At 46.6% G+C, this 11,588-nt stretch overlaps 1 protein-coding gene across 1 annotated transcript in view; it reads left to right on the forward strand.

The window, feature by feature from the left end:
• LOC138372000 (tripartite motif-containing protein 59-like) overlaps positions 1–8,483 on the forward strand; it is an 82,933-nt gene extending 74,450 nt beyond the window's left edge. The window contains exon 3 of the mRNA XM_069337048.1: positions 6,984–8,483. Within this exon, the coding sequence (XP_069193149.1) occupies positions 6,984–7,697 (714 nt within the window). The 3' untranslated portion in view covers positions 7,698–8,483. The remainder of the gene's footprint in view (positions 1–6,983) is intronic.
• Positions 8,484–11,588: the final 3,105 nt, after the last annotated feature.

Consider the following 11,588-nt stretch of genomic DNA (forward strand, 5'->3'; position numbering starts at 1 on the left):
GTGGCACGGCGATCGCCACGCAGTTTACCAGTGCCTTGTGCCCAGTGACTATCCCGCTGTTACGAACCCGGATCCAGCGTCCGAGCACGGAGTAGTAAACGACCGCGCCATCTGTGGGTCGGCTCCCGAAACCCCCCCGCCAAACGCCGACGACACCTGGTGAGGATGCCGTGTATCAGCTACGAGGGCCAGTTTCCAGTCCCGTTCAGCACTCTACACCGCCGCCACTGACCTCTGGTGAGGTGGTGCTCCGACGACAGCGCCATCTATGGACTGGATATGTCAGGTGTTTGTGCCAGAGCCCGTAAGTAAGGTGTTTTAGTGTGTCCCAGTCATTGATGACGTGTCTGTTTACAGAGTCGACCTGGGACCGCTGTGTTGAAGGTTGAGTCAGTCTACCCGAGGCAGCCAGTCTCCATACCTTGAACGTTGCTGCAGCTGTTGTGAAGTCGTCCCCCCCGGAAGAACACTGTGGTGTTAGCCTGCCAGTGGAGTGGCAGTAAGAGGATTTACCCGGGACCGACTGTTGGAGACGATCATCCACTGGGGTATTGAGGACAGGAGGGTGATTTGTGATATCACACGAGACTCCTGTCTAGGGCGTACCCCTTATATCGTTCGTGGAGTGGCCGTACCAGCCTTGGTGGCTCAGTACCTGCCAGCAGACCAGCTGGACGTGTGGTTGACGGCCTCCACGACGGTGCCCCCAGTGGACCTGTGTTTTGGCTGACCTGTGGCCAGGGTAGGCTCAACTTCTTTGGATATTTCGTTGTGTGGCCACGAAGAAGCACCAAGGACTCGGCACCGAGAGTTGTGGCACCAGAGTCTTCAGCAGAAGACTATATTGTGTATAATCCCCTTGTATAGTGTTAATACCCCTCCCCCTGTGCACCTTTTGATTTTATATATTTAATTGGTGATGGTGACAAGTATAATCTTAAGTTCTTAGCTTTCTTTCCCTACTCCCTTTTAAGTTACTTGCGTCACGGATCTCATCCCTTGATAGCCAATACTGGCTTGGGAACGGATACATATATCTTCCTCTAACAACATCAGAGTAAGGACCCCGTTGCGTCCCGAGAGGGCCGTAACATAATTGGCATCCCCAGCGGGATCCGTCCCCTTGTTAAGTATGTTTGACAGGGGTGGTGAAGTGGCGTAATCCCTGTAAATAATTCCCCCTGTGTGTGACGATTGTGACGTTATACGTCCTGTGCGGTGCTCAGAGTGACTAAGTGCGATATTGTGCAGTGCGGTGCTCGCTGTGATTAAGCGATTAAGTGCAATATTGACTAGTGCGGTGCTCAGTGATTCAGTGCAATATTGTAGAGCGAAGTGTTCGCTTGGATTCAGTGCAATATTGGGTAGTGCGGTGCCCGGAGTGATTACGTGCAATATTGGCAAGTGCAGTGTTTGGTGCGATAAAGTGCAATATTGGCGTAGAACAGTGCTCGGTGTGTTAAGTGCTAACGTGTAAGCAGTGTGTTAAGTGCTAAGTGTTCCATCTGTGACAATGGCAGACAAAGCTACCATCGATGATCTGGACGATGTTCAGGCTTTTCTGAACAGAGTGGACTGTCTTGCCAGATTAAAATATCTGAGCAAACCAGAGCTTGTACTAGTGAGCGCCTACCTGGAGATCAAGATCCGTGCCAGTGATTCCCATGTGGAGATCTTGTCCAAGGTTCACCGGCACCTGAAGGCAGAAGAGAAACAGGAAGGCGAGACTCCTAGTACAAGGGAAGGTGAGGAGATAGCTTCCACGGAAAAGGAAGATAAGGGCAGCGACGTTGATAGTGATGCAGGTGAGCTTAATATCAGCTTCCTAACAGTCAAAATGCGTGCCCTAGAGATCAATCGTGAAATAGAATGGAAGAAATTAGAAATGGAACGAGAGAGACAAGATAAAGAAATGGAGATGAAAGAAAAAGAATTGGCGATAAGGCGTTTAGAATTAGAAAGAGAAGAAAGAAGAGAAGAACGAGAAAGAGAGAGAGAAGAACGAGAAAGAGAAGAGAAACGAGAGAGAGAAGAACGAGAAAGAGAGAGAGAAGAATGAGAAAGAGAAGAAAAAGAAAGACAGAGACAACATGAACTAGAGGTATTACGATTAGGTGCTGGACAGAGACAAACTGGAGCAAGCGGTTTCGATCCGGTAAGGAATATCAAGATGGTCCCCAAATTCAATGAGAGGGAAGTCTCGAAGTTCTTTGCAGCCTTCGAGAAAGTTGCTGCCTCTTTGGAGTGGCCAAGGGAGAATTGGGCCATCATGATACAGTCTTGACTGGGAAGGCCCAAATCGCCTACTCTACGTTATCCCTTGACGACTCCGGCGATTACGATATGGTGAAGAAAGTGGTGCTCATGGCGTACCAATTGGTATCTGAGGCATATAGGCAAAAGTTCAGAAACCTGAAGAAGACCTCAGAGCACACTTTCACAGAGTTCGCCACCATCAAGGAGCGACTTTTTCAGGAATGGTGTGCCTCTCGGAAGGTGGAGACCAAGGAAGACCTCGAGCAGCTGATTCTGCTCGAGGACTTCAAGGATTGTTTGTCTGGAGACCTCAAGACGTACTTAGAGGAACAGCAGGTAGAGACCTTGAGTGCAGCAGCCACCATGGCTGAAGAGTACATCCTAACTCATAGGCCGTCTGCTAAGTACGTCCCAAGGAATTACCAGCGCCGGTTCGACAGACCTCATGATGAAGAAGAAAGACCCGTCCCACAAAGTGCTAAGAAGACGCCCCCAAGTAGCCCCCGAAGAACAAGTCCTAGCAGTCCGAAACACCGGAGCCCGAGGAGGAATATGGTGTGCTGGACTTGTGGGCAGAAAGGGCATATAGCTGCTAGGTGCCGAGGCAGAAGAGGTGGCAGCGCACGTAGGGAGGTGATGATGATGAGCTGTGTTACACCACCAGCAGGAAACCAGTCTACGACGACGCAGGAAGGATCAAGTTTGTTGGCCCCTCACACTTCAACCGGGTATGTAACGAGTGATCATACTGGTAGATCAATTGTAGTGCTCAGAGATAGTGGAGCAGCCCAGTCCCTGATCATGAAGAGCTCGTTACCCGAGGGAGTAAGTGTGGATGGGCGACAAAAGGTTGTCCTGGTTGGGTTTCCTAGGACGCAGTATATCGCCCCCTTAGTGTCAGTACATCTCGACTCGCCTTATTTCAGCGGCACATGTGCGTTGGCAGTAGTCGATACCCTCCCTGTGGCTGGGATTGACGTGGTACTAGCCAACGACTTGGTGACAGATTGGAGCATCAATCTTCCCAAGGTTGTGGACGAGTCTACCAGAACAGCAAGGTCGGAGGTGACAACAGGCAATGGTAATGTCCAGGTAAAGACAGACCCGGATTGGAGTGTGTTTAATCCTTCCTCTCACCCGCAGATCGACGATATTCTAGCAGAGACTTCTAATTCTTCTCTCGACGAGGAACATGAGGTTAAGAAGGCAGAGGTACCTGAGCAAGAAGAGAGGCCTTGTGTGCAGGCACCCACGGATACCAACGAGTCTGGAGCGAAGGCGGATGTGTACTTGCGGTATGGCAAGGTACAGCGTGTATTGAACCAGCCAGAGATTCCCCAGACATCAGAGGTATGTGAGGTGTGTTCAAAAGGTATAGTGCCCTCTTCGGTCCAAGCCAGGCTAGTGGAAGTTGCCGGCTATGGACATGACAGGCTCGGGAAACTTATCCCTTGGCTTACCAAATGTTTCCTATCGGTATTTTGTTTGATTCTCCTATGTATTCTATGTGTTCTCAGTAAGGATCAGTGGACGACCCGGAGGATGGTGGCTCCCGTGAACATCGTGAAGAGGTCCCAGGGATTGGAGATTTGTACTGCAAGTGTTGCAGTTGAAGAAGGGACCTGGAAGGTAATGGTAGATACAGGAGGTACGACAGATGATAATATGAGTGACTGTTTCCGACAGGTTGACACCCCCCGCGTGATTGCTGAGCCTCAATACAGCGTTATACGGAACGTTGGTCGACCTGACGGGGGCAGAGCGAATGCCATCTTCGGTGAGCAAGCAGCCCTGTTGGAACTAGGTGTGGGCCTAGTAGAGGAGTGTATAGTAAGTACTGACTTGCCCATTGTCGCTATCACTCTGAATTGTCAGTCCCCTGTATTCCAGGTTCCTGTCTCCCTGAAGGACCATCGGACCGGTACCAGAAATGCCGTCTGTGATCAGCCATCATCGGTGCCATGACACAGGGAAGTGTCGAGTCGCCCCGCATCGTGTCTACACAGATTCTTACTCGAGGGAGGTGAGATGATGCCCCTGCTTGACATCGCAGTGGAGACGTGGAAGACGTGGAAGATTACGCCAGGCAGGACATCGCCTTCAATCTTCGAGTTCCCGTTGTGCCGGAATTGTCCAGTAGTACAGTTCTGTGGACGAGACAGCCTCATCACTCCAGTTCATAATGCATGTGAGTCCATTTGGAGCAGTGTCGCCGTACTAATTTTGTTTGTGTTTCTTTTTATAGAACCCCAAACCAAATTCCTTTTGGTGGGGAGGTGTTACGAACCCGGATCCAGCGTCCGAGCACGGAGTAGTAAACGACCGTGCCATCTCTGGGTCGGATCCCGAAACCCCCCCTCCAAACGCCGACGACACCTGGTGAGGATGCCGTGTATCAGCTACGAGGGCCAGTTTCCAGTCCCGTTCAGCACTCTACACCGCCGCCACTGACCTCTGGTGAGGTGGTGCTCCGACGACAGCGCCATCTATGGACTGGATACGTCAGGTGTTTGTGCCAGAGCCCGTAAGTAAGGTGTTTTAGTGTGTCCCAGTCATTGATGACGTGTCTGTTTACAGAGTCGACCTGGGACCGCTGTGTTGAAGGTTGAGTCAGTCTACCCGAGGCAGCCAGTCTCCATACCTTGAACGTTGCTGCAGCTGTTGTGAAGTCGTCCCCCCCGGAAGAACACTGTGGTGTGTTAGCCTGCCAGTGGAGTGGCAGTAAGAGGATTTACCCGGGACCGACTGTTGGAGACGATCATCCACTGGGGTATTGAGGACAGGAGGGTGATTTGTGATATCACACGAGACTCCTGTCTAGGGTGTACCCCTTATATCGTTCGTGGAGTGGCCGTACCAGCCTTGGTGGCTCAGTACCTGCCAGCAGACCAGCTGGACGTGTGGTTGACGGCCTCCACGACGGTGCCCCCAGTGGACCTGTGTTTTGGCTGACCTGTGGCCAGGGTAGGCTCAACTTCTTTGGATATTTCGTTGTGTGGCCACGAAGAAGCACCAAGGACTCGGCACCGAGAGTTGTGGCACCAGAGTCTTCAGCAGAAGACTATATTGTGTATAATCCCCTTGTATAGTGTTAATACCCCTCCCCCTGTGCACCTTTTGATTTTATATATTTAATTGGTGATGGTGACAAGTATAATCTTAAGTTCTTAGCTTTCTTTCCCTACTCCCTTTTAAGTTACTTGCGTCACGGATCTCATCCCTTGATAGCCAATACTGGCTTGGGAACGGATACATATATCTTCCTCTAACAACATCAGAGTAAGGACCCCGTTGCGTCCCGAGAGGGCCGTAACACCCGCCTCAATTCTTCACAAGGATTTACAGTGTTTTGTCGAATATTTGGCCATTTGAGCATAAAAGTTGTTATTATATATCTCGCAATGGGTCCCAAGAAAGCCAGTGGTAAGGTTCAACCTAAGAAAATAGTTGAGTAGAGGCAGTAGAGGATGTCCCTTCCTCATTAAGAAAATGTGTGAAGTATGGGAAGAACTGCTAAGTTTTGTTGAAAAAACTTAACCAGAAAAGCTGTAGCAGGCCGTTGCATTGACCTTTTAAATAACAATGTGATGTCTTACTACAGTCAAGTGTTAAAATGTAGGGAAAAAGAAGTGTCTTTAGACAGATTCTTTGTAAGACAAGCAAGCAGTGAGCCACAAGCAGGTCCTAGTGGTATGCAGGCAAAGCATGCCAGAGAGTGCACACCAGAGAAGTCCTTACTGCCTAATGTTATAATGGAAGGGGGCTCCCCTTCCAAACAGTTACACCTCTCCTTCTCCCCCTCCTCACCATCTTCCATACACCAACAGTAGTCATCAGCATGGGTAAGTAATAACTTGAACATACTTTTGTAGTGAAGATTTATATGAATTAGGTGTAAAATTTAGTTTGAAGTGAGGTTTTTGGGTAGTCAGGAACGGATTAAAGTCTTAAACCGAGGTACCCCTGAACAATTTCGACTGTTTGTTAACATATCCATACTCAGGGAAAAGTTTTTGACATTTAAAAAAGAAATCCAGAGAATTTATTTCCTATGCACGGGGGGGGGGGGGGTTAGGCGGTAGTGCCGTATTCGGAAGCCGAGCAGCCCAGTGGTTAAGATGTTTCTAAAATGAGACATGGCATTGTCATTCAACAGGTTTATAACACGGTTTGTCAGGGTGATAATTTTCATGAAAATGTTTGCCATTTTGCACACATTCCTTTTATTAGAGAACTAGATTTAGGAATACCAAACTCTGTATCAAGAGCAGACACACTGGCACCACTTTCATATTCAGCTACGAGTTCTTTCTTCATCTGTATCATGATGAAAAATATAACTTTTTTTTTTTTTTTTTTGCTTGGCCCTTATCACTAACCCTCATAGGTGACATGATGACTTATTTACACTAAGAATATCAAACATATCCAAAATATCCCAGAGAAAAGTGTAGTGGGTTGTGTAGTGAACAACAGCTATGGTGAAACTGAAGCATCAGGGATGCATGTTTACTTCTGAATGCTGTGCAAACGAATGAATACCGAACATGAACACTGTGTCTGAATACTGTAACGTGTGAATTGGAAGCAATGCAAATATTGAGGTTCCTCTGTACAAGGAAATTATGTAAATATTATATAATTTGTATTGATAAATACAGTACAGTACTGTAATATTACTTTTTGTTGCAAATACATCTAGCTTAACCAAATATTCTTTTCCACAGGATAACAAGCCAGAGGAATGTTCAGTGTGTTTTAACGATCATGACGACAATCAGCTACGGCCTCGCACACTGCCGTGCGGCCACACATTCTGCTCCCAGTGTATTGACAATGCTATCAAGAATGGTCAGCTGACCTGCCCCAGCTGCCGTGCCGAGCATGCTGCCACAGCTGCTACTCTGTTCCCAATTAATTATGGTATGGAAGCCCTTATCAGAAAACTAAAAGGTATCGAGGTTGCACCAGGGGAAACAGTACCAGCAAAACCCATTAAAACTCCTGCGAGAGGAATCAGCAAGAAGTTACGTTCCCTGGTGCAGGAGCAGAAGAGCATCATCAGCAGCCTCATTACTAGCTGTGAAGAGGTACTGTCCCAGCTGGGGGAGTACCGGGGACAGCTGGGGGACTGGAAGACTCAGCACCTCCAGCTCCAGGACAGACTCTATGCCCTGGTAGAGCAGAACAAGTCAGCAATGAAGCTCTTGGAACTGGAGGATACCAGTGTGGTGGATATGACAACACAAGGAGAGAAAGGGAAGACTCAGCTGCAGGCCATGTTGGGGAGCCTCGATACAGTCAACACCCTACTGGTGGTTGACACAACCATAGGCACAGCTGATGAGTGCAGCATGAAGATAGAAGATTGGCTCCAGAAGTGCCAGGAACTCTTCCCAAATGTCAAGACTGTCCACACCTCAGTGAAGGTACACTGCTGAAGGTCACATTGTTCTCACCCAACTGAGTGTAGTATTGCCTCTATATAAACACTTGATATGGAGACACATCAAGATGAGAGTTGACTTTATATATAGGAAACTTTCTGAGGGAAACCTCGTTGGTTCCCTGGAGCCATCCAGGCTGATATGGATATATTAGCTTTCTTGAATCAGTCAATGTGCATGGAGTTCTTACCTACCGGGGACCACGTGCCAGAACCTGGCCCCCTTAGAGTGGCACGAGGAGCAATGGCCTATAGAAACCCCCATGTGGATGGGAGGATTCTGTCATTGACCAGGTTGGGCACTCAGAAATGTAGGCGCCCCAAAACAAAGCCCTATTCTGGTGAAAATATTGCTATTAAAAGCCGAACGAGTGGACAAACAAAAATTTTCGTGCTCCCCAAACAAAAATTAGCAAATGAGCATGACGTCATCACATTGCCACGCCACCGTCTGCCCAACCCCCCCTCCCCAGGAGGGGGAAGGGGGAGTCCCAAACCCTCACGCCGGCAATCCACCCTTCAGTTCTTGGCTGATGTGATAATGGCGAGGTCTTGTGTCTCTGGCTCCTGAATTTCTCAGTTTCTGTGCCTTGTGGCATGGTCTGTCTCTACGGGTGGTGTGCTAGCCGGGAGTAATATTCTTCAGTACTTGGGCTGCATGCGCCCAGGGTCGCCTTCCCTAGGTGCTCTGTAAGTACAGTACTGCCCTTGGGGCTTGGGCCCACCTTCCACATATCACCTTGGGATCTACCTCCACTGTGTCTTTTACTGCTTGGTACTTGGCTGCCCTTGGAGTCAACTGGGGTTTTTGTTTCCCTTGTTTGCCTCTGGGTAAGAGGTAGTTTTCGTCACTGGTAGCGCAGGGTACTGCACAGCTAGTTATCACCTATTATAGGGGCCGGCTCTGCTCCGCCTGGGTACGTTGTCCTCTTGCAGGGTTTTTCTTTTGTTTTTGTTTTCCTGTCTGGTGGGGTGGGTCTGCCTTTGGTTGGTTGCCCCTATCTATATTTAGGAGATTATATATATATATATATATATATATGCAATTGACGATCACAAAACACTGATCATTTATGCGGAAAATCCACAGAGAAATATGAAATGAGGTGAACGTTTCGGCTTTGTTAAAGCCTTTGTCAACACCAGACTGACTAAGGAGAAGGTAGAAGGGGGAGGATATATAGGCCGACACCTGACCAACCCATCCCTAGGGTTGGTCAGGTGTAATATTACACCTGACCAACCCTAGGGATGGGTTGGTCAGGTGTCGGCCTATATATCCTCCCCCTTCTCCCTTCTCCTTAGTCAGTCTGGTGTTGACAAAGGCTTTAACAAAGCCGAAACGTTTACCTCATTTCATATTTCTCTGTGGATTTTCCGCATATATATATATATATATATATATATATATATATATATATATATATATATATATATATATATATACAGGCACCTCGACTTACGATTGCCCCTACTTACGATAATTTTGAGTTACGATGTAAATTTGATGGAAAAATGCGACTCAACATCCAATGGTGTCGTCGACTTCCGATATTTGTTGGTACACGCGGGTCGACCGAGTGCGTGGTTCCTGGTCACGCAGTCCGACCTGCCTCAGTTTACTACAGCTGCCCGCTTAGTGACAATCGCGCCTATACGAAATTCCGCGTTTGTGGTGAGTTTTTGCATTTTGAACATTAAAGTAATTATTATATATCATGCCATGAGTCCCAGGAAAGTCAGTGGTAAGGCTCAACATATGAAAACCCATGTAAGGATGACCATAGAGTAGAAACAAGAGTACTGAATGTCTCTTCCTCAACAATTAAGAAAATGTGTGCAGCATGGGAAGAATTGCAAACCTTTGCTGAAACGACTCGCCCAAATCAAGCTGCAGTAGGCCGTTGCCTTAACCTATTCAATGACACTGATGCATCATTACAGACAAATGTTAAAACGAAGGGAAAAACAAATGTCTCTTGACAAATTTGTAGTGAGACAAACAAGCACTGAACCACAACCAGGTCCTAGTGGTATGCAGGCAAAACGTCCCAGGGAGAGCACACCAGAAAGGTCCTCACTGCCTGATGTGATAATGGAAGGGGACTCCCCTTCCAAACAGTAACAACTCTCCTCCTGCCCCCTCATCACCATCTTCTATACGCCATCAAAAGCCCTCCATAAAGGTAAGATCAACTTAGGTACTGTATTGTAGTTAGAAAAAAAATTGTATTCAGTATAAAATGTATTTGTATGTTAATTTACGATCCATCTCTGGGAACGGATTAACATCGTAAGTAGAGGCCCCATTGTGTGTGTGTGTGTGTGTATATATATATATATATATATATATATATATATATATATATATATATATATATATATATATATATATATATTAGTATATTTTGGTAGCAGTCTTTCCTGTAGACATATTTTATTAAATATGACCGAAAAAGTAAGATTAATAATTCTAACACGAATTTTCTCAATCTTTCGTACATTATGCTTCACTGTTGGAGGTAAATCAAAAATCACTTCTCCAAAATTCATTTTTATTTCTAGTCTGACGCGACACGGGCGCGTTTCGTAAAACTTATTACATTTTCAAAGACTTCACAAATACACAACTGATTAGAACTTGCGTTTCCCTGATTTTATATCTACATTTGAGTGAGGTGGGAAGGGTGATGTGGCATTACATTTGAGTAAGGTGGGAAGGATGATGTGGCATTAGAGGATATTAATAGGGTATTAAAAGTATCAACACAAGACAGAACACGAAACAATGGATATTGAATAGAAGTGTTTGTAGAAAGCCTATTGGTCCATATTTCTTGATGCTTCTATATTGGAGCGGAGTCTTGAGGTGGGTAGAATATAGTTGTGCAATAATTGGCTGTTGATTGCTGGTGTTGACTTCTTGATGTGTAGTGCCTCGCAAACGTCTAGCCGCCTGCTATCGCTGTATCTATCGATGATTTCTGTGTTGTTTACTAGGATTTCTCTGGCGATGGTTTGGTTATGGGAAGAGATTATATGTTCCTTAATGGAGCCCTGTTGTTTATGCATCGTTAAACGCCTAGAAAGAGATGTTGTTGTCTTGCCTATATACTGGGTTTTTTGGAGCTTACAGTCCCCAAGTGGGCATTTGAAGGCATAGACGACGTTAGTCTCTTTTAAAGCGTTCTGTTTCGTGTCTGGAGAGTTTCTCATGAGTAGGCTGGCCGTTTTTCTGGTTTTATAGTAAATCGTCAGTTGTATCCTCTGATTTTTGTCTGTAGGGATAACGTTTCTATTAACAATATCTTTCAGGACCCTTTCCTCTGTTTTATGAGCTGTGGAAAAGAAGTTCCTGTAAAATAGTCTAATAGGGGGTATAGGTGTTGTGTTAGTTGTCTCTTCGGAGGTTGCATGGCTTTTCACTTTCCTTCTTATGATGTCTTCGATGAAACCATTGGAGAAGCCGTTATTGACTAGAACCTGCCTTACCCTACAGAGTTCTTCGTCGACTTGCTTCCATTCTGAGCTGTGGCTGAGAGCACGGTCGACGTATGCGTTAACAACACTCCTCTTGTACCTGTCAGGGCAGTCGCTGTTGGCATTTAGGCACATTCCTATGTTTGTTTCCTTTGTGTAGACTGCAGTGTGGAAACCTCCGCCCTTTTCCATGACTGTTACATCTAGAAAAGGCAGCTTCCCATCCTTTTCCGTCTCGTAAGTGAAACGCAGCACGGAACTCTGCTCAAATGCCTCCTTCAGCTCCTGCAGATGTCTGACATCAGGTACCTGTGTAAAAATGTCGTCAACATACCTGCAGTATATGGCCGGTTTCAAGTTCATGTCGACTAAGACTTTTTGCTCGATGGTACCCATGTAGAAGTTT

The sequence above is a fragment of the Procambarus clarkii genome, chromosome 37, assembly GCF_040958095.1.
Source record: "Procambarus clarkii isolate CNS0578487 chromosome 37, FALCON_Pclarkii_2.0, whole genome shotgun sequence".
In the NCBI taxonomy this organism is placed as follows: domain Eukaryota; kingdom Metazoa; phylum Arthropoda; class Malacostraca; order Decapoda; family Cambaridae; genus Procambarus; species Procambarus clarkii.